Source organism: Melopsittacus undulatus, chromosome 6, assembly GCF_012275295.1.
Source record: "Melopsittacus undulatus isolate bMelUnd1 chromosome 6, bMelUnd1.mat.Z, whole genome shotgun sequence".
Classification (NCBI taxonomy): Eukaryota; Metazoa; Chordata; class Aves; order Psittaciformes; family Psittaculidae; genus Melopsittacus; species Melopsittacus undulatus.
The window spans coordinates 57,128,178-57,151,841 of NC_047532.1; the positions used below are offsets into that span (position 1 = coordinate 57,128,178).

General features: G+C 39.6%; 1 protein-coding gene across 11 annotated transcripts in view; it reads right to left on the reverse strand.

The window, feature by feature from the left end:
* The window catches only part of GIGYF2 (GRB10 interacting GYF protein 2), a 75,637-nt gene extending 56,194 nt beyond the window's left edge, over positions 1-19,443 (reverse strand). For 10 of the 11 annotated variants that reach the window (XM_031043642.2, XM_031043641.2, XM_031043639.2 and 7 more), the window contains exons 1-4: positions 19,354-19,443; positions 6,938-7,017; positions 4,407-4,536; positions 2,084-2,179 (exon numbers count right to left, since the gene is read on the reverse strand). In XM_031043642.2, coding sequence (XP_030899502.1) covers positions 2,084-2,179; positions 4,407-4,536; positions 6,938-6,978 — 267 coding nt within the window. In that variant the 5' untranslated portion in view covers positions 6,979-7,017; positions 19,354-19,443. Of the gene's footprint in view, positions 1-2,083; positions 2,180-4,406; positions 4,537-6,937; positions 7,018-7,847; positions 7,867-19,353 lie in introns of those variants that run through there. The other variant, XM_031043636.2, reaches the window with a different exon arrangement.
* Between the last annotated feature and the right edge of the window lie 4,221 nt (positions 19,444-23,664).

A 23,664-nucleotide genomic window follows, 5' to 3' on the forward strand; every position in this document is an offset into this window, starting at 1 on the left:
CAAGCTGCTGATCAGATTCACCATCTTGCATAAGAGATTGTTTAGTTATGATGCATTATTTTTCCAATAAGAATACAGGAATCTCACTTTTAACTTGCCTGCTTAAACTCTGAACAAATTCTTCCTCACTTCTACAGAGCATCCTGTGATGAGGATGTGATCACTGCAATGTGCATAGCAATAATAGTCTACATGGTAAGATCACAATAAGTAGCAAAAAAGCAAAGTCAAAAAAGTAAACACTCTCTATAACTGATTAGTTATTACTTTAGTGTCCATCCCTGACAATGCACAACAAAGAGCAAAGCTGGCCCAACACAGAGGCTCAATTAATTCTTCAGCAGCAGCTGAAATTGAAGAGATCCTTAGAAACAGGCTTCAGAAATATAACCAATGAGGACACAAAAATTCTCCATTATATTCAGCAAGAGACTGAAACTCCCATACTCCACAAGCAGTCAAGACAACTGAATGGTTTCCTTATGCAAATAGGAGTAAGGGGGCAACGGGGAAAGGCAAGGGAACATATGCTGCATTATTGCCAGCTGTCAGTAGTAGAAACCTCTTTAAAGCTATCTTCAAAAGACAGTTCCCTGAAAACAGATCTTAAAAATCTATGATGTCATATAACAAAACTTACTACAAGGTGAATCAGTTGAGCTCTAATTAATTCAGCAACCTTATAACCAGGAAACCAACAAAAAGAATAAAAAGGACCAGCAGTCCCATGTCCTACAATAGGGAATGCTGTAGCTGTAACTGTCCAGTAAATTCTAGAGGACCGAACAATTATCATCCACCTCTAGCTAACACATCTTTAAATCAGCTCGAGACAAGTTCTTCCTGGACATACAACACATACAAAAATAATGCTATAAAGACAGTAACTCCCAGGTAGCAAGCAAGAATTGCTCTGAATACAAGCCTAGAGTAAGGCCAACAGGTTCAGCTTCAGCTGAACACTGCTCCAAAGTACATGGGTTCTGATCAGCCTGTCCTCTACAAGACCTCCAGATTCTCCATCCCTCAAGTTCAGAGAGGATAATACTACCTTCAGTGTGCACAGAGGGGGCACAATGATGTTGCAAACTCTAATCAACCTTAGGTGAAAGAACTTGCCTGCACCATTACTAGCAGCAAAACCACTAAAATTCACCTCAAAATCACTTCTGATCATGATTCTTGATGACTGTTTCTTACATCATGGGGAGCAAACATCAGGAATTTCTGTTAGCTTAAATAAGGCTGTTCCTTTGTTATCTCAAATGAGTTATAAAGAAGGAAAAAGACCTTCAGACAAGATAAAAACAGGTTGTTCACATCCTTCAGGTCTCCAGAAAGCATTAAAGGGAAGACTTTATTAAGAAGTATTCTGAAGTGGTAAAAACATGACAAACCAGAGAGCAACTACAAAACCAGACATTCTGATAGCCATACAGATAAAGACTCAGAGGCATTTATCCAGAGGAGGGCAGGTTTTCAGTACTAGAATCAAATTTAGAGCAAGGCCTTTCCAACTGCTTAGATCAATCATCCTTGAAATGGACTTTTTGTGTACTACCGGTTCTAACATCTACCCTGTTTACCACTTAATTATATACCTATAGAGACCAAACAAGGAAATAATCAAGCAACTGCTTACACAAATAGTAGTTAAGATTACTGCACCTCCCTAAGCAATGTTAACAGTCAAAAACCTTCAACATTTCTCCAAAGACCATGAAACTGGAGTTACAGAATTTCTATTACAAACATGCAGAGGTGGCCAAAAAACTGTAGAAAAAGTCTCACTGATCAGAAAATGCTATGTACTTTAAAAAACAGGACTACTTCCCAGAAGATGACTCTGGATTTAACAAGTTGACTATCTGCCATCAACAGAACATTGTATGAAAAATATTTTTCAAATTTAAGATAATAATTGAGCATGAATGCCATTTAAACCTCATGCTAACACAGCATGCTTTCCTTTCATAATTTCTTTCCCTGAAATCTGCTAATCTCAAACTTTGTTTTTAAGGGAGGCTTACTAATACTCATGACAATGTAAAGCTTTTATTTTTTTTGGAAAAGGGATACCAACCTGTTCTTCTTCTGTAAAAGGTACAAGTGCCAGTGGTGGCAGGGGCTCCTCTTGTAAAATAGGCAGAAACTCCTTATCAAGAAGGTCTGAAGGTATCTGTATGAAAGGAAAACAGCACACATATACCCAAGTACTTCCATTTCAGGGATGACGCCACACACTGATAAAAACTCCATCTCCATCTAGCCAGTACACCAGTACTTGCAGTAGCATTTACCAGAGGTGCGTATAACTTCAGTGCAAATTTATGCCCCCCAGAAAGTAGAATTCTCATAGACAAAACATCCAAAGCATCCACAATCCACAACTGTAATACATAAAGTATCAAGATTATACATATCAGAGTTCAAACTTCCACACCACTGCAGGTCAAAACTGAACCAAGCGAAATTTTGCCTGGTAAATTTAAGAAGTATTGCTTTAACTTCTTAGTCAGATTTTTATTTGTATTTTACTTTTGTTATGTATTAACAATGCTACCACATATAACACAGAGGATGTGTTTGATTTAAAGTCAGCATTTCCAATTTATGATCAACAAGGATAATAAAACAACCAGAAAGAAAAAAACAAAAAATAAAGTGGAACTATAGGTATGGATTTATTAAGTAGAGAAAACTGATGATTTAAATAAAAATAAATTTTCATGCTAATTTTTAACCAGTCCCTCATCAAATGGCAGCTCCATCAGCAGATGTGACCGTGAACATGTGGACAAGAAGCTGCAATCACAGCCAAGTGAGCTCTAGTAATGCCAACACAGATTTGTTTCAAAAATATCTAGTTCACAATACTAGAAATAAAGACTTCTACCAATTTTAACAGAAGTAAAGCAACCTAGGGTTTGGCGTTTTTCATTCATTAGGTATACTCTAGCAGAAGGCTTCCTGCTTTCAGAGTATCTTTAATCAGAGATGCAACTTTGCCTAATCTTCAGCCAGCAAAGACTGCAGATGATCCAATGAAAAAGGATTAGGGTACAAGATACACCTTAAAAAAACCATCACATCTAGACTAGACTAGATATAGTGACTATTGACTAGAAATAGTGTCAAGAGTCCTTTCAGTCTCAGTAACTAGAATTACTCAACAACATGGAAGCACATTCATATCGAAAGCAGGACATACTATTTAATAATAATGCCCTTCTGGCAAACACACTGAGAAAATATTCTTTCAGACCATTCATAACCATCAGAGAGCTTCCTGTAACACAGGGTATTAACAGGTTGCTCTGAATCGGCTGTAGAGGTCTTATCATTATGTGATAGAACACACATAAACTGCAAAAAACTACCTCTGGCAGGCTGATTTATTGAAGCATAACATCAATTATTAAATCACAACTTCTCAAAGCAGAACAGGATAATTCTGCATATTGAAACATGGCTTTAAGCTATAACACACTTAACTTTAAAAAAAAATCTTTGACATTCAACATCCTTGAACCTGTGTATAAGCAATGAAGGGCTCCCAGCACTGTATGAAAATGTCAGCACAGTCACAGTAGGGTAAAAAAAACCATGGAGGTATGTGTGCACATCTACATGCAAAGCTAAAGGCACAACCTGACAATTTCTTGCAGTCTATCCCTGACTCAAGAGTAAGGCTCTGAGAGTGATTCAGACTTCCAAGACACTTTATGCCTGCTGCAACAATAAACCAACCTCTGTCACCATCTACAGAATAACCTAAGGTTTACAGATGCAGAATATATGAATCATTTGCCTGAAACATGACTTTTGTATCACTAAGAACCTTTGTTTAAAATTAAACCAGAAGGAGTTCCTAACTTTCTACACTGCTCTTCTGTGTTACATGTGCTAGATTGTCTTTGATCCTTTAGACCCAGAGAAGTGGGCTGCTTACCTGCTAAAGTGAACTGCCTCAAGTCAAGACAAATGGGCAGTTCTTGCCTTTTTCAGATGGATCTGCTAATATGATTTATTGCATTTCAAGCTGAACCAAATAACTATTTCACACTGTATTAAAAAAAAACCTACTGAGGCAAGCAAATCTGCACAGCTGCAAGGAGACTTTAACCCTCAGTCATCTGTGGCAGTGGGACTGAATATGTCAATCAGGTTATTTTGTTCTCAGGGGTACAGAAAGTTGCTGCTAAAGTAGCAAAAAGAATCAAACATGAGTGGGATCAAATAAGCACCCGCACACAAATAAAAACATCACTATCAGAACTCCTCTGATCTTCGCCAAGGGATACCTGATTTCTTTGTCCATAAGCACAAAATACAAATAACTATTCCTAATCACAAGACTGTCATTAGGCATACACACATCAGGCCTTTTTCCTCTTCCTGCTCACCTTATTATCCTTTAGAAAAAGTGCCAACATTTCTTCTCTCCCATAGCGATAGTCTGCTAGTTTGTACTTTGGCAAAGCTGGAGACAGAGGAGGGGATGTCACGCTCCCACCACTAGACAAAGCTCGCAGCCTAAAATAAAGCAGAAAAGCAATGACTACTGAATTAAGAAGAACATGTCCTCACCCATGTTATAATCCCTCTGCACATTTATAGATTTGCCAAATGAAATAAATACAGCACTGAAAATAGAGATATTAACAGCCTAACTTCAAAACTCTAACACATGGTGCTTCAACAAGAAGAGTAAAAGAGCTTCCCTCACTTTTCCCATAGCCAGAAGAGAGGAGGCAAAATAACCCATATTTCCATGAGTACATAAAGGAATTGCTCAGCCCCTGCCTAACTCTTATGTTGACTATATAACAAACTAGCTGCACACCTAAAGCCTTGACTAAGATATTTACAGTGCACAAATTTCCGTTGTAAATCTTCCACAGATATTAATGACAACAGCTTCCTTTTGACAAGAAAAATTCTTACCCCACCAGGGACAGTGTGGCTAGCATTGATCTATAAAAAAGTTTATTCAGATGTTCCATGAAGTTTAACAAACAGCTTAGTACAGTAAATTTTGCAATAAGGTTACCTATAGTGTCTCTGGAATCCTACTGTACTCCAAATTCCTTTTCTAGAACTTAAAATTAATGGCATTTTTCAGAGCATGCATACATAATTTAGCTTAGTGTCTCAATAAAAAAAAAAGAGAGACAAAATACAGCCACACTTCACTTCAGAGACATTCAAAGAAGTAATGTATTTTACCGCAATAGATAAATATGCTATTAAGTTTGGTTCTACTCTACACAGATAAGCCACTTCTTGCAGTTAACATCTTCCAGTTGTATGATACTATTCTCACTTCACATGTGGATTAGTCTCATTCTACATAATCATTTCCTCAGCTACCCAAACCCCCTGTATTTTGAAGCTTTGAGCAATGTTTTACAAAAGGATGTGTGTCAAGAAACAAAACCCAGACCATTTCCCTACATTCTCCTTGATGTTCATCTCAGACAAGGAAAACAATGAAGACACACCTCAACAATCACAAAACCCTTCAAAAGAAAGGTTCTCTAAGATAAAACACTGATTCAGAGGCTAACTTTCACCTAATTATCAAAAGATGCTTTGATTTGTTTTATTGTTCTTTAAACAGAAAGGAAAAAATAATTTGCAAGTCAAACGTTTGTCTTATTTTTTTTAGTTTGGTGCCACCCAGTGGCAGCTTCTTCGCCTGCCACTTTCAAACAAAAACTGCCTGGGGAGGCATTATCCAAATGATTTGACAGCTCAGTGCTATGTATGTTCAGCTTCAATCCAGATGAAACATGACTGTCAATTTCACTATTAAGTGATAAAGCAGTAAACACGACAGACACGAATATACTGCAACCCAAAAGAATAATTATAAATTACAGAATCTTGTTATTCCTGTAAAAATCTAGTAACTCACTTAAGTATACTATATACTTCCATACAAAATCTAACTGCTTCTTTAAACTAAGTGGAGATTAAAGTCCCCTCACTATGATGCAGCAATCAAGTTACTGTTAAAATATGTGCCTTTTTTAGAGTTGCAGTCCCCCTTCTTTTTATTAATGTAACTTTGGCTTCCATCCATCAATGAATCTAATCCTGTCCGTCTCCTAGACTGAACAGCACTCCACCATTAGATATCTGCCTGGTGGGTTTATTTATAGAGTGATAAAGTCATTCTTTAACCTTCTTTCAATCTAACAAAATAGACCAAGCTCTCTCATTGTTTCCCCGGCCACAAATCATGTCTTGCTTCTTTGTTAAACACTCTCCAATTTTTGTACATTGTATACACAAATGCGTCAGCAACAGTGACTATGTTACTCTGGTAATAATTTTATCACATGCTCTGCAGCAATTCCATATTCCTATAACCACTCCACAATCCCATTTACACATGTAAGGATCACATCACTCTTCAGAAACCACACCATCCAGAACTCTTGCAGCCACCAACACTTTAACAAGAAACTGGAACAAATTACTGAACAATAACCACATCTGTGCAATTGCTCTTTATCAAAAGTCAGAACAATGCATGTCAGACAAGCTGGAAAGCTAACAGCTGACACAAGATCATGCCTCATGGATCACAAACATCATTCCTCCCTCAAATACTTGGTGGCCATGTGAATGTTATGCATTTACCATAACATGAAACCCAGCTAATTTAATACACAATGCCAATTTAAAAAGTATTATTTATAGACACTAAGCATATATATACTAAGTATACTATATATACTCTATAGTACACTAAAAAAGTAAATACTGCTTTCAGTCACTGGCCAGGGACTGAGGTGAAGCAGTGTGGATCAAAGACACTGTAAGACTGAGCAGGATACGAGCAATTCAGTCCCAAAGGACAGAAATTCATAATCATCTTCTTAAGTTTTAGACAAGGTTCCAGAGTCTCAAAAACAGAAAAACTCACCATTCAGGCCCAAAGTTAAGTGTCTGAGTTTCTGCTGCCATTATTTCCTGTTATATTCCTCTGTTTTAAGAAGCGTGAATCTGAAAAAAAAAAAATTGTTTCTATGAAAACTGATTAATTCAGTCCTTCATGAATTTTTTCACAATACAGAAGCACATCTGGCCATGCAAATAAGTGGGGAAAAAAAAAAAACCAAAACTGACCATGTGGAATCTATTTACTTATTTAGGGGTTGGGGGGTTTTGTGTTTGGTTTTTTGGGGCTGTTTTTTTCTTGGGTTTTTTTTTTAAGAGATCTATTTCAACTCTCCAGCACAGATTAATTTATTAATACAGGAGTAACTGCATCAAGATCTCTTCCTCAGATTTCTTTCCTAACACTGGATCAGAGTGTCTGAAGAAACAATTTGTACCAAGAGTCCCTTTTCAAATCAGTGGCTGCAAGACAACCAAACATGGAGAATTTGATGCATAATCCTCTTCTGCAAGAACAGTAATGCTTAATTAAGAGAATTGCAGCTTCCTGACAATTACAAGGGGATAAAAGCCCCACTAGAATTACAGCAAGAAAGACTTGTCAGTTGAGTGGCACAGTATTCAAGAAATCTCCACTGCTTATTCTTGAAAATAAGCCCTCTAAAGATCGAGTACATCCAGTGCTGTGACATCCTCCTGCATCTGCAGGCAGATGAGAGTTTCTCTCATTCTTGGTTTTATTAAGCAAAAAAATGCACGACTTGAGACTTCAGCCACTTTAATTCCTATTAGTCAAGGTCCTGCAAGTGCTAGTGAAGGTCAGGCCAAGTTCCTATATACCAAGACTCTATGGATGACAGCACATGAAGCCATACTGGAGGGAAAGAACAAGACTAAGGGAAGACTATTAAGTTTTGTCTATGAGAGCCACATACAGGCCCAGGCAGTTTTGAAGTGTCTTTTGCAGTAAGAAAATACAGCTCCTCTTTTCTTCCAGCAATGGCAAAGTCCAGATCTGCAAAGGAAGGGGTTTTGACTTTTTAAAATCAAGCACACTGTAGCCAAATCCCAAACAAAATAAAAGGATTTGAAGCATCGCCTAGAGAAACTTGTTGATTAGCTTTCAGGAACCCATAAAAATACATGTTTGGTAGGGAGCTTTGCCATATCAGAACAAGGACTAAATAAGGAGCTCCATAAATTTGTCTATACTTTGCATGAAAAGGTGACAGATGAGAGAAATAAAACGTGGAGAGACAGAAACGGAAAGGGCGTTAGTTACTGAAGAAAAAGACAAAGGAGTTATTTTTTTAATTTTTTCTTATATATATTATATATATACATACTACTGAAGTCATGACATTTAAGTTAGAAAATAAAATAATAAAAACAGCCTGAAAGCTAGAAAATGAGAAAAACCCAAACCACACCAAAACTGCTTGAACAAATTTTACCCAAATCTTTTGGGGCATAAGATTACAAACATTTGTAAAACACCCTGCAGCCTAAACCTATCAACCAACATTTGGCCCATGCATTTTTACTATATGCCACATAAACTTTTTTCCCCGATACACAACGTAATTTATAGACAAATAATGAAATGGGATTCATTAGCCAAAAGCTAACACAGAAAATATCCAGCCATTCCCACAGGCCTAATTTGATTCTGGTTGATTTGGGTTGCCTTTTTGAAGCAGTCAACCGCTCATTAGAATGTTCATGGCATATCCATTCATTATTCTGAAAACCAAAAGACAAGGTTCGTTACCTACAGAAGACATACATTAACTACGTGAAAATACTGTGGGGCAATTCAAGCAAACCAACATGCACACTTTAGGAGAGACAAGCTTCTAACACAATTCCTACTAGCCTTAGTTGGATGACTCCTCACTTCCTGTAATGCCTGTAATCCTTCTGCTGGAGAGTGGCAGGGGGGAAGAGGTTTCACATCAACCCATGTGGATCACCAGGGATCTTTAGCTTCTAACATCAAAGCTAGCTTAGTATCAGTAATACTAAAAAGGCTAGCACTTTTATGTTAAACTGCAATGAAAATACAGCTGAAAAGCATCAGATGCAAGGATGAAGCTCTAAAAGCCAGTTAGGATCAAGCAGCTTACTGGTTTTGGAACCACTGGGCCTCACCCTCTTCAGCATCTCTAGGTTTCCTTCCCAAAGCCTGAGGATACTGTGTCATCTTTCTCTACTAGATTCCTAAGCACTTTATTATCTGCAAGCTTACTCAAAGCCTGCTAATCATATCCCACTGCACTGCAAAATGGTTCTCCTTGTCCCTCATTTTGGACAACACAGTTTGTTTTGGGAACTCTTTGCTGGCTTCCTCTTCTGTGGAAGAGGATTCAGATAAGATTCAAACTGCATTCAGCTAGGTTACTTCCTTCCTAGAAGTTTTGCCTGTATGAATTTTAAATTGAAAGCGAGACAACCTGTAATTGGATGAACTGTAGCTGAACAATAAAAAAAGTAAACCGAACTATTATCTGAGTAGGTTTAACGGATGCATTTACTCATTACAGGCAACATTACCTAGAAACAAAACATGCATGAAAGAGACATTACAAGTAAGGCTGAGAGAAAACCTTTGGAAAGGAGGCACCCTGGAAACAGGTAACAATTTGGGAGGAATGGGTTAGAGGAAAGAGAGGTTCAAGAACACCAGACTGTGTGTGCAAGAAGAATACACTTAGCCATGTCAGAGCAGACAAGACATGGAAAGCAAAAACCATGTTTCTGCTGGTTCACAAAGCAGCAGGCTGAAGGTGAGAGCATGGAAGCCAAACTGGAGAGGAACCTCTGACAGAAACTGCACAACACACACAGCTGGTGTGCAAAGGAGAAGCTGTACTAACCGGAAAGGCAAGCTGGGGTGGACTATACAGCACTTGCATCATGAGAATGAAGAGTCAGGGTGGAGCAAGAAAAAGGGTGAGGAACTAATAGAAAGGAATGGATGATCAGGTCATAAATTTAACTATTTTGACCAAGTAAAAGGCATGATTTATATCATGATAGATGCTTATTATCTAGACAGCTTCCTTAGGCTCTATACTTCAATAGAAATAACCAAAATGTTAATTTCGGTCTTTCTATGCTGCCCCTTATTAATCAAGGATGCCAAATCACAATACATACCTAACACATTTCCTCCTTGATATGATTTGATGAGGGAAAAGCCCCTTTCTAAACTGCTAGCTTTGTAAATCAAGATTTTCTACAAATTAATGGCTATTGATTGAGGAATCTGCACAGCCACAGATTTTATATGGATGAGAGCACACAGGGACAGCCTCATGCTGAAGCAAGAAAATGAGGCCATATTTCGACAGTGTCCAATTAGCACCACTGCTTGGGCAAAAATGCTACGTGAGGACTTTTCACCACTCCCTCAAAGAGTAACCTTTTCTCCAATGTTTTCTTCAAACCAGAGCAATTCTTGATCAACGTGCCAGTGGAACACAGCAAATACTTGCAGCTTTCTTGTTTATTTGGGAAAAAAAGTGGAATTACTTCATGAACTGGGACCCCATTTTCCTGGGGTTGTACCACAGCCACCAACCCACTATCAGCACCAAGGACTGGAAAGAGAAGAAATCACATCAATCCCACCATCAGCCTGTGGACTGGCAAGGGAAGAAATATCCTCTTAGTACTTTGGAAGTCAGAAGTCCATCCTCTGAACAGACACAAAGTGTAACCCAATAACATTAAGCCTTTAAGTGGCTTTCACTCACAATTAACAGGTAATATTACAGATGCAGAAGTTGCTATCAGCAACACTCAACTTATTTCATTGGTTTGCTTTAGGTACAAAGGTTGTTTACCAAGCTCATGGGTTTTTAAATTATTTTTTTAAGCTTGCTATTTAGCACTTGACAAATCTATTAAAGCTCTCAGTAATATCTGCTTCAGACACATGCTGGAACTTGATTCTACCAGCTAAATTTGTGTGTTAAAATAAGGTGATGTTTGCATTAAAAAAAAAAATCTAAGGAAGGACTAGAATTACTGTGGCACATTCTGGTCGCAAGCTTTAGCCTTTTAAAACATATAGGCAAAAAAACTCTGAACTGCCATGTTTTCCAGACTTTGCCCAACCTCAAGTTTTACACAACAGATTTTCAGGCAATGGTAAATTCCTACATTTCTATTAGAGAATTCTATCAGCTTTTACCACATGGCAATCTGTCTAGCCAAGATGTTTTGCTGGTTTGGATGGAGATAAACTGGTTCCTGGCATCCCAAGCTGAGAGCTTAGGCAATGACTGCATTCAGGTCTGTCCATCTGATCTTTCCAAAAGACAAAAAAAAAAATAATACCCCCCCCCAAAAAAAAAAACCAACCACACAACAACAACAAAAAAACATATATATATATATATATATATATATATATATATATAAATAAAAGTTTGGACTGTTTGCTTTGGTTTTTTATTAACTTTGGAAACCTAAACCTTGGAAAAAAGATTTACCACTGATCCTTCCTATACACAGCTACCTTATTATGAAGCGGCCTACTGATTGATCAGAGGTGTTTATATAGAAAAATATCCTTTCAAGCTAGTTCTGTTGCTACTGTAGGTTTCAAACAGCCTTTCCAGTCTAGAAATTGTCTGAAAATTTTGAGAACCAAAGAACACAATGGAAATTTAACATGAGCAAGTGTAAGTGCAAGGAACTGGGTTCTCCTTAAATAAACCTGGTACAGGAATTAAACAGCAGTATTTCATCATGCAAAACTACCACTACATCAAGACAATAAAACTTCACCTTCCACAAGAAAGGCTTCACCTTCCCCAGGCTGCTATAAAAGCTAATTTCAGAGCCAGTAACTGTGTTTTAAAAGAAAATTAACAGTTGATCAAATAACTAACACTGATTTTCTCTAATTCTTGAAATATTAAAGAACACTGAGCACTATATGCAAGTCACCTTTTAAGTATAGTGGTAAATAGAATGACTCAGGTGGCTACACTACATTTGACACTAATCATTGGCTAAAGTAGAGAAGCCTGATTAAAGGACACTAACATAATTAAGACCAGCCAACATGGTGTTATGGAACACATTTAATCAAAATACAGTTTTGTAATTCATTGCTCAGGCAAGCAGGCAAAATACATTTTAACTTCTGCAGGACATTCCAATTAAGCAGAATGCTAAAAGAGGCAAAATCATTCAGAACCTCATGGGAAGTCCCAAATCATCACAACCTATTTTTTTAACCTTCTCTTCTAACAAATCTACAAGACATCTCAGAAGGCAAAATATTCTCAAATGGGAGGACAACCCGAGAAGCTATCCTCTACTTTTCTAGAATTGGGCACACTGGCCCACAAAACTTCTAAAACCTGAGAATGACAAACATGGATAAAGAATGAAAATGACACATCAACAATACCATTACGAGTTATTCACTTATTAGGTCCAGTGTAACAAGTTGCATTTAACAAGGCCAAGCATACAATCAGAAGATTCACAAGCAGAAAACATAAGTGATATACAACTACCCTGGACAAGCACAGTCCTGAAAGCAGTCTGAGATTTAGGATGTTAATCAGCTGAAAAGGAATATATGATACAACTTTGACTAAAGATCTAAATACTGAACACAGAAATAAGGAACTAAGGAATAAATCTAGAGTTCTGTTGTCCAACAAAGGCAAGATAAATCAGGTGTTCAAAAACTGAACATGATAGATACTCCTTACAGCAGAGGAAAAAACAAACCCCCCCCATCACCAAAACTATTTACTGAGCTTTGAGAAACATTAAACTATCTTGCTCAGTCTGTACATTATCATGCAGTTAAAAAGGGTGAAGACTGAAGCTTATTCAGTGAAGGAACTGAAGCAAGACATTCAGAGATAAAGTAAGCTGTTTTCAGGTGAACACTACATGATTTTCTGAAAAGTATGCTCTAGTTTAAACAAAAAATTAATCAGGGGGAAAAAAAATCCATTAGTCACATTACACAAGATGCTACACAATAGGCCCTTCTGGCCCACCAAGCCTTTATCCTGACAAAAGGTGGTAAATTTTTCAAGGCATTTTCATGTGCCAAGAGGAAGTTTTTCCTAAGGGAACAGTGTCTAAACTATCCACTTCTCCAGAAACCACACCTCTAATATTACAGTTACATTTTTAGATCTCCTAAAGTCTTTTAGCCTTCCTGTCTCAAATCACTGAAAAAGTCTTTTGATCTCTCAGCAGTTTATTAAAAATTGCACATGACTTTCCCAAATGGCAATACCAAACTGACATCCCCCTACCCACTTCATATAGATCCACCTAAAGCTTCATGGAGCACTGCAGCTTGCAACATGGTGTACCACAGTCAAGAATGACAAATACAAGAACTAGGCACTGAAACTCTTCTGGCACAGGATGACAAAAGAGACTAAGGAGATATGCACACCTAACAAAACCCAAGAAAAATAAAGGAACACGAAATATCACAATTCCAGACGTTTTCCTCCTTTCCTACCTACTATTGTGAACTGGGTGGTTAGAAAGCTACCCACTTCTTGCTTCACCTGAAAACAAAAACATGAAAGCTTTCCCCAGTTTCTCCACAAGAACGCAGTGTGACCTCCACCTTTATTAACAAGACTTCCAACCAAAGCCAGACACCAGCGATTAAGTTCCAAGCAGTCAGGGGACCACACCCTTGGCCCTGCCACTAGCTGGAATACAAACCACTTCTCATTCCAAATTCTATCCCAAAATCCTGCCAGCAGTCTTGTTTTCCAACTGAAAAATCACTTCCGCATCTCTCTACATTGTACATCCGAAATTTGCTAGTAGGTAAATATTTAGTGTGTGCATTCCACAAGACGTTAGAGGTCAGGATGCTGACCTGCTCCTCAACAAGGCCAGTAGCCAGACTACATGAATGCAACCAAAATCACACTGTTGCACCTCTCTCGCACTAGTTACACACATCATACAGCCCATACATCTATTCAAAGTGGCAGAACAAAGTTTCAGGCTACCTTCACTGAAAACATTCATCGAATGAACAGATATGTGATGTTGTGAAGTTTTCTGGTTTTGTTGTTAAATGTTATTTACATAAGCACTTTCTTTGGGGTTTGCAGAAATGCTCTCCCCCCCACCCCTTCTTTCAGGTTTCTTACTCATATGGTTCTTAAATGTCCTATACTTAAGGAAACAATCAACACTGAGAAATGGTCTAATAAAAGGTCTTAACGAAGAGAATTAGTGCATGGATCAGGTTACATATGTTCATCAACCAGTAAGTCAGAAGGTAACTTGTTACTACATATGAATTACAACATTTTTAATAGCTTATCACTTTTTACTTTTTATGTTACTATTGCTAAAGATATTAACTTATTTTGATCTAAGAGTCACCTCTTTGTAAGCTGACTTGTGATGACCTGATCCTGCCTTAGTACTCTTAAAGTGTAGTATAAATAGAGAAAATTACATATACAGATGATTCAGCATTAACCTAGCCTAATGTAAAAGCTTCCACTGGTTTCAATGGTAGTTGAACTGGGCCTTCAGTTTATTAAACCAATTGTTAGAAGCTTTTACTTAAAAACTTTGTCATATACTACTTCCATGATCAGCCTCACCCACTTTCTATCACACGTATTATTCAGTTTAACACTGACATCAGCCCTGCTTTGAGCAGGAGGATGGAGCAAACAACTACCAAAGCCTGGTTTCTTCCAACCCAAAACATCCTCAGGTCCTACCACATGTGGTTTACAAAACCCAAAACTGCACATACATCCATTACTTGCCAGTCATGCCAGCTCCTTGCCATATGACATTCTGACTCCAAGTCTGAAGTTACATAATTCAATCTATCCATTCACCAACATAAAAGTTCACCCAATGAAATTCTTACAGTGCACAGCAACTTCTTTCCTTCCATTTCTTCCAATCTGACCTGGCTCACTATACCACACACAGACCAAAAATCTGCTTTTACCCAATCTTATCCACATATGGACATCTACACCCTCTGAATCTCATGGTCACACAAAAAAGTATCTTCATTATAAGAACGCAAAGTATTTAAATTTGTTGTCCATCACAAGAGGAAAAGAAAAAAAATTCTTGCATAGTAACTATGATTAGAAAAAAGTATTCCTCTACTAAATAAAAAGGACTAAACACTAGTAACAAAACATTACCTTCACAAATGCAATGCATCATGCTTGCTTTCACTGTAATAACACCTATTTAACATAGAAACATTTTTCTGTTTATTTTCCTGACATGTTAAACATAAACTCATTTACCAGTTTATAATGATAAATTCAAGAACCACTGTTGAAGACATCAAGTAACCATTCTTTCTTATCTGCCTTTTTTAAAATATATGGCAGAAGAGACAAAAATCATAATGCACAATTTTAATTGAGGAACAAAAAAAAAAAAAAACCCTCACATAACACTCACTAAATGATCTAAAAGACATTGTCAACAAGGCAACACTTTTAGAGAAATTTTCTAGATGTCCATCAGAATTTCTCATTAACCTATAGACTCTAGTAGTTCTATAAAGCTCCTGGTATCCCTTATGGTTTTTCTCCACAATCCTGGTCTGGACAACCAGCTTCTATATATTACAAGCTGTAAGGACTACAGGAGAGGTTAACTCCTGAAAACATACACTTAAATTTTATTCCTGATGAAAAACCTCAGATGCATCAAAACAATTCTGTGCATCCTCTCCATCCCCGAAGAAAACAAAACGCAAGAGGGACATACAAATTTCAATGGCAGCCTAGTTTCCCTGCACACACATCAAGCCATTGCTGCAGTTTCTATATTCAAGGAATGTTTAACCACCTTAGGGAGAATGGACTGGAAGCCCTCCCTCTATGAAAAAAGAGAAGTGGACCATTTTGTGATCAACACACTGTGGCAACCTCAGCTACTAAGTAACTAGTCACTAACAAAGCAAATGAAAGACCTCAGTCTGCTACCATCCCCCGTCACTATCTGAGCTAAAAGACTAAACATCATTGTGATAAATTACATGATTTTATATATATATACACACATATACACACACATATAATACCAATAACCACAAGAGGGACAATGTTGTATAGACCTTATAATTTAAAACATTTAATTCTTCTTCATTCCATTCATAACTTACATACACATTGAATACACTTGCTAAGATTTCTCAGTTCTGACAATTTTCAAACAAGATTATTTGTGCAACTACAAATGTTCAGGAGTTGACTGGAACAGAGGAGAGGCTAAGCTGGAGTGAAAACTGACTTTGTTTCTGTAAAACCAAATACTATCACCTCTGTAGCATTTTACACACCTAGACTTTCAAATGTCACTCTCTGAGTTAAAATAAATGGATGAGAAAACCACACAGAGTCCCTTTCAACACAAACGCTTCTTCAGTAGCAGAGAGATAAGTTTCCCCTTACCAAAGCATCCAGTGGTAAGCTATGTAGAAAGGAGAAGGCAGATCAGGCCTGTGCATTTACACTTGCAAGCAGAAATTTTATTGCTCTGACCCTTAGCTCTACCTATAATCATGAATTAAACATAGCTTATCTCCACTCATCTTTAAGCAGAAGCACTGAGAGGAGGGAAAATAAAAACCAACACAGAAAAATGAGGAAAAAAATTCTAGGAAAAGGGAACTTATTTCTATATCAGACTATGAGAAGACAAAACCATACCTTAACAGCCTTAAGAAAGAATTTAAAAAACCTAAATGAAGAGCAAGAAACATATATTTGATAATTACTTGAATTTACAAGATCAGACAGAAGTGGGCAGAATCAGATTCCAGATTCTTGGTATTTCAAACAAACAAACAAAAAAAGCTAGAGCCTTGAATTACTTTAAAGGAAGGGGCAGAGAAGCAAGAAAAGACCATGGTCAGGTGCCTGTCTCACCTTCATCAATTACTATGAACCCTTCTATGCTTAAACAGAAAGATCCTTCAGCAGAGGCAGGTAGCACCTCTTCAGCCAGTCAGCTGCCCCAGTCAGATGTTCCATATGACTGACAGCTAGGTGAGGGGGGTGGTCTTAAAAAATAAGTATCTATAGATCTTAAAAGAGCTGCCAACCTTTTTCTTTCATTCAGGTATAAGAAACTCCAGTTTGTGACAGAACTACATTTAGCCAACTGGCTTTTGGAGACAGCAAGCATAGGAGAAGTGACACAATGGTGCTTACTCTAAACTCCCTAAAAAAAAAAAAAAAAAAAGGAAAGAAAAGAAAATCATCTAGTTTGTACTTCTGTTTTACACAGGGTCTTTTCTCAATCAAGCAGCAAAACAGTTGAGAAAATTAAATCAGCTGTAAAGCACTCAAGTTCTACTTATAAGCATTTTTTTTCTACCTGCATCAACATTTTTCATTTACTATATGTTTTAAGAAGGCAAGAAAAAAAAACCCACAGCACACTGACAGGAGTATCTCTGGATATTCCTATTTCACAGTCCTCGTAAGATCAACATCTGTAGTGAAGAGAGGATCTGCAAGAGTCCAAGTTTTTACTATGGTATCAAATTATTTTTTAATCACCTTGTGAAACAAATCATCACTGCAACATAATTACTTTGCATTTTAGTTCTATGTTCTTGTTTTAACCATTCAGAAAAGGTCTTACAAGAAACACAGTGACAAGGTATTAGGGTGCACATTCATGTATCCTCATGTATCCAGAGCCAGCAAGATACATGGCCTGTATCTTGCCTGAGCAACTCTTGGAATCATTATGAAAACCTAGTATTTATACACAATGTTGTCAGATATTGAAAAGGGGCTACTGAAGTCTCAACACAAAAAACAGGTCGGGCTTGAAATGACATTCAATTCCCATAGATAAATCTCCAACTCCTTTTTAATACAGTTGTCCACTAGAGAGAAACTTGGTTTTTATCACATTTAGTAAGAAATTAACACTTTAACATGGGACCCTTGACATCAGTTAACTTGTAGAAATACAGGAGCCTAGGGAATGAAGATGGTGCAGAAGGGGCAACGGACACTCTGTTTCTGTTGATACCCCCCAGACTGATCAGGGTACACATTTTCACTTCAGCATCAGCTAACTGTTCAAATTATTCCTATTCAACTTAATAGCAAGCATTCTAATATCTTGTAATACTAAAACTCTTATTATCTATTGGAGCCAACACCCAATAGCAGAGCTCAAAAATACCAGAGCAAAGCTTTTATTAGTGACAACTGCAACCAATTTTGCTCACAAAGGTTCCCAATTATCACACTATGCATCTACTAAAAGTCCTATTCACAAAGTAGCAAATTAATCTGTGTTCATTAAAAAGTTTCTTAAGAACAAAAGCAACAAGCAGCTATGGGGAAGGGAAAAAAAGAATTCACACGTACTTTCCAGGAACTTGCCCAAGTCAGCTCCTGAAGCAAGAAAATAGAACGAGCAGCAAGAAGTTAGACAGAAAAAGGCAACCAGAATTTTTTCCCCTCCCACCCAAGAAAACAGACACTTAAGAACGACAAGAAATAAACCATTACAGCACCAAAGAAAGTGGAGCTGAAGGTTACTGGAGAAAATGTAGGTTTTATTCCAGAAGTACTACTTGGCAGCATCTCCTTTCAGCCTACTACTTGTCCCACTTTAAAGCGCAATTACACAGAACTGAAAAAGCAAAGACTGCTTTGTTGACACTGAAACTACTTGTCTTGGATCAATACCAAACGTACACAATCCTGATCGATGTTCTCTTCAGCCTGCCAAGGCCTCTGCAGTCAAACACTGCTGATCATTGCTGCTCCCAACACCCTGCTGCCTGGGGGATGGGGGGGGAGGCTCTAATGCTCCATGAGCTCCCTCCTTCCTCAGCCTGTGACAGGGCTGGGCGTGCTCGTAGCAAGGCACACAGTGGCTTCAATGCGAGCGTTGCCGGAGCACAGGTCCGCTTCCCCTGGGCTGCGAGAGGACGAGCGAGTTCACAAGAGCGAGTGTGAGGGGAGACAGCGCCGGGGAAGCAGGTGCCAGCCCCGGGGGGGAGTGAGGAGCCGCGGGAGCCCTGCCTTCACCTGACAGGCACCGTCCTCCGCTGCCAAAAAGCCGCATGGAGAGGACAAGGCCCACACCCCCAGTCAGGGTTAGGCCTAAGCAGCCCCACAAAGCCCATCGCCAGGAGCGCAGGGCAGCCCCTCCGGGCGTGCCCCTCACCGCCAGGCAGGGGCAGCCTCGCCTCTCGGTAGGCCGCGGGGCGCCTCTGGGCTGCGGCATCCGCGGCGGACTGGAGCTGCCGGCAAGGCCGGTGCTCGGCGCGCGGCCTAGGCCCACTCCCGCAGGCGGGGAAACGCGGCAGCGATAGCGGAGGGAGCGCAGCGGCAGCGAGGCTGCGGGAGCGGCCGAGACGGTGCCGGAGGCAGGGAGCCGGCGGGACGGCGTTACCTGCGCTCCCGGACGGAGAGTCCCTCACGACCACAACGACTCCTCAACCCCAACAACACAAGATGGCGGTCGCGCCGCCACGCAACGTCACGTGAGGCAAGGCCCCGCCCATCTGCCTCCGCCGCGGAGAACCCGGATGGGCGACAGTACTCCTTTTTCTACTCCTCCAGCACTCCCGGCCCCGCCCGCGTGACGGCACCGCGGCTTTGCGCTCAGCGGGAAAGCGGGCGCCCCCAGGTGGGGGCAGTGGTGCACTGCAGCCTCCCGGTCGGCGCTGACGGCTTCCCCGGGAGACCGGCTGCCCCTCCCGCCCTGCCTCCGGGGTGACCCCGGGCACCTAGATGGGAGCCTCACCCTCCCGCCTGGGCTCAGACCGACCGCTTGCTGCCGGTGAGGGAAATTACTGCTCCCTGCTGCGTCCGCGCTGCAGCAGCGCGCGTCGTCATGGAATCAGACTGGTTTCGGTGGAAGGGACCTTACAGCTCACCCAGTTCCAACCCCTGCCACGGGCAGGGACGCCTTCCACTAGAGCAGGGTGTTCCAAGCCCTGTAGCAGGAGTTAGATACCAGTACAGACAGCCTCAGCTAGAAGGAATCCTAGTTTACAAGCTGTTTCACTGTCAAAGCTTCCTCCATTCAAAGATCATTACTATATCCAAGGCACACTGTTGAGGGGTTAGCAGGGGTAGCATAGAAACAATAGCATACAAGGCTCTCAGCTTAATGTATTCCCCTGCTATCCTGTTCAATCTACTGTGCATCACTAATGCCATTTAAGATTTCATATTACCCAATCACATGCTAGTGACTTCTCCCCAAAAGAAAATTGCTACAGCCTGATTTTGCTCTTCACGGGTTTCTTTCAAGACAGAAGTTAGAGAAATGAAAAACCATATTAAGATAATAATAATAATGATAAACCCACCCCAACCCCAAACTACCCCCACCGAACCCAACTTCATCACCTAACTATTAAACTTGCTATTTTGACACAGATCTAGGCCAAACAAGAAACTGTCTGCAGTTTTTTTGCTATACGGGTACACAAACCTAAATTAATGTTTTTAATTTCCTATACTTACTCCATTTGGAGACTTCACAGAAAGATTCTGTTTATAACACAAAACTGATTGAAAAGACATAATGTTTTTTACACTCTGCCCTCTAAGCCATGGCAAAACTTTGGTATCACTATAAAAATGTCTCTAATAGTTTTCCATTTGGTCATGAATTTTGACCCCATTACAGAGATCAAGGAAAGCTTGTATGGAAATTCCTTCAAAGGCCCTTAGCAATGTTGCTTATTGGTCTTAGTATCAATGGACTTGTATAGAGGTATAGCACTTTCTAACTTCAGTTCTTCCAAGGTTGGTTGTAATGTCTGATACATGTGCAGAAAGTTCCATAATTATCCACACCCATAGATGTTAAGTATTTTTTAAAGCTCGAAGCAAACACTCACAATACTCCAAGCCCTTTTCCATACAGTAGGTATCTTTCTCAAAGTATAATATCTCACCTGCAGCCTTACCATTTCTCTCCCATTGGCTTACATACAGGTAACTCAGCTTTACTGGTGGCACTACAAGGCCATAGGAATCTTCCTTACCTCTGGGAAGCAACCCTGTTTTAAGCACATCCCTTGTGCCAAGGGGGTCAGACCCACACTCACCCCTGCACCAGAGGAGCCCTGCGGGTATGCTGCTGTGGGATACAGCTGGGAAGGAGGATTCTGACACTGACAGAGAAAGGGCATTAGGTGCACATATTTTTGACTCTGAGTTTCCTGATGGGGAAAATGACAAGCTCAACTTATTTTGCTAAAAATACTGTTTTATTTTTAGTTCTCAAACCCATATTAGTCTATGATGCAGAATAGCCCCATGTGGTTCCTTCAGCCTAAAAAACTACTCTTGGCTGTTACACGTTATTGAAGTTACAACCACTTTCAGCTGAAACAATTTCACTCCAATTGTGATTTCTGCCACAGTCCATGTAGCTTTCTCCCTTTGCTTCTAGGTGAATAAATACTTGTCATTGTGCACTGAACACCAGCCAAAACTGATGCAACAGCAAACACAAGCGATTCTTCTAAGCGAACAGGTTGAAAGCCTCTAATTCTTGGGGTTTGGTTTTAGCTTACAACAACACAGGACTACTTCACCCAAAAATCTTAAGGGTTGAATTCTTCCTTTAGGGAGGCTGGCATGTAAAAGCAAAGCTCCCCTTAGCAAAAGGCTGGCCTCTGATAAGCTGCATTTGATCCTCCTGGCTGTTATCACACAGCTTGAGGCAATAACTAATAAGGGTGTGGGGAGGGAGAGAAGCAGCACTGTCTTTGAAGCTGTAAGAACTTCTAATTTCACTACAGAAACAGCTGCACCTTGTTACTCTACTTACCAAACATGAGTCTGAGGACTCAAAAACGTTTTCACATGTTCTAAGTTTCATCTGAGATGGGAGAAGTTTAGTCCTTCCGGGAAACTTTTTATTCCAGTTAGCATAAACATTGTTTTATTGAGATAAAAGAAATCAAGAGTGTCTGAAGCATGCCTGAAGTTTGCAGAACTTGGCATTTCTGTAAAATACCTTAAGGAAACTTGGATGAATTTCTGGGGTTTGGTAATAGCAGATGCATCTTAAGTCCTCCACAACACTCATTCAAACAGGACAGGGAAACTGCCATGAAAGTTCAATGCTGTACCTGTGGGGATATATTCCTACACCTTTCAATTACAGGTCTTCAGCTGATACAATGTAGGCATGAAATGCCTCAGCAACTAGTCTGGATGTACTTGGGAACATGATGTACTTCAGAGCCCTGGCTTTTCATGCCAATTCATCCTCACTATTAAAACCCCACATACAGATAAGTGGCATTCCTAATAGACTAAAAACTTCCTCACTGACCCATTGTTTTCACCCACCCTGGCTTGCCTCCTTTACTACAACAGTAGAACTACAGAGCACAGCCTTGAATTGGTAAATAATGGCATAAAGCAGCCCAGAAGATGCAGCAGTCTGTCATGTTTCTCCTTGTCATCCCCACTTTTTGTTATTTGGAAAAGTGGCTCCTCTATTTGTCAAAATGTCAGCAATTTTGTCTATGAAGTTTCAGTGTCTTCCCAACAGCCCATTTTTCCATGTCCTCTGGCACATCCCTAAAAATAATAAAAGCAACCAACAAGGCAGGCAGGTGAACATCCAACTGTAGGTTTTTCAGGTCAGTCACTTCAACACATCCATCACCCTCAGATGGCTTAAAAGACAGACTACTGCAAACACACTCCTAGTTCTGCAACACAATTATTTTAAGATCTTTCTCACCTGTGACAAGCTGAGTTTGAAAGGCAACAATAAAGCATTTCAGTTACCCCAATCCATTTAGGAATTTATTTGGATCCTCCCATAAGGTTAAAATATGGTCACCTTAAACCTCACAGATAAACCCTGAACCCTAAGCCAGGAAGAACTTGATTGTACTGTTTCCCTTTCTCTCCTGACTGTTTACACTGTGCTTTTTAGGCAACAAACACTGTCCCCTGAAGCCCACAACAATGCCTATGACAGAAGCCTCATTGAGAAACACACTGTGATCTGTGTATCCACACAGGCTAAAGCCACCCTCAGTACTGGCTGAAGTGCTAGTGACTTCTCTACTGTACATCTTCTAATCTGGGAAACTTTAAACAAAAAACCTCGAGGGATCAACAACCATCTGGAGTTCCCATTCTAGGAAATTAGTGACTTGAGGCGAGTCTTTTGCTCTTCAGGGGAAGACCAAAAAGCACAACAGGCTTTTAATCAGCCTTCTCTACTTAGCGCCACTTGGGGCATGTCAGGAATGCCAGACCAGTGTTGATGCACCAGCAGGTATCAGTAAAGAGAGCTGGGATTGCCACAACCTTTAAGAACCACCCGTGGTGACATCAGGCATAAAAGGTCAGAGGATCAAGGATCGTAAATGCTAATTAAGAATTGTCAGGCAGTAAGTATTAGATGGGAGGTTTTGCTAAGCAATTTTAAGTACTTTTGCATAACCTAATGACATTGTTATTCAACCCAATAATTGCCAGCAAAACAGAGCAATTTAGAATGCAGTTAATTTCCTAATGTCAATTTTTGAAAGCTAAATTCAAAATAAATGCACACCCAAAAGCACTTACTGTTTGTTGTACTGAATGAAGGCTGCAGCTAACAGCACCTATTTGAGCTAAACACAACTACCACACTTTGCACATTTCCTTATTGAAATCTGTCAGCTGGAGTTGACTGGCATCTATTGGAATAACACCACTGGAAGACCTTTAC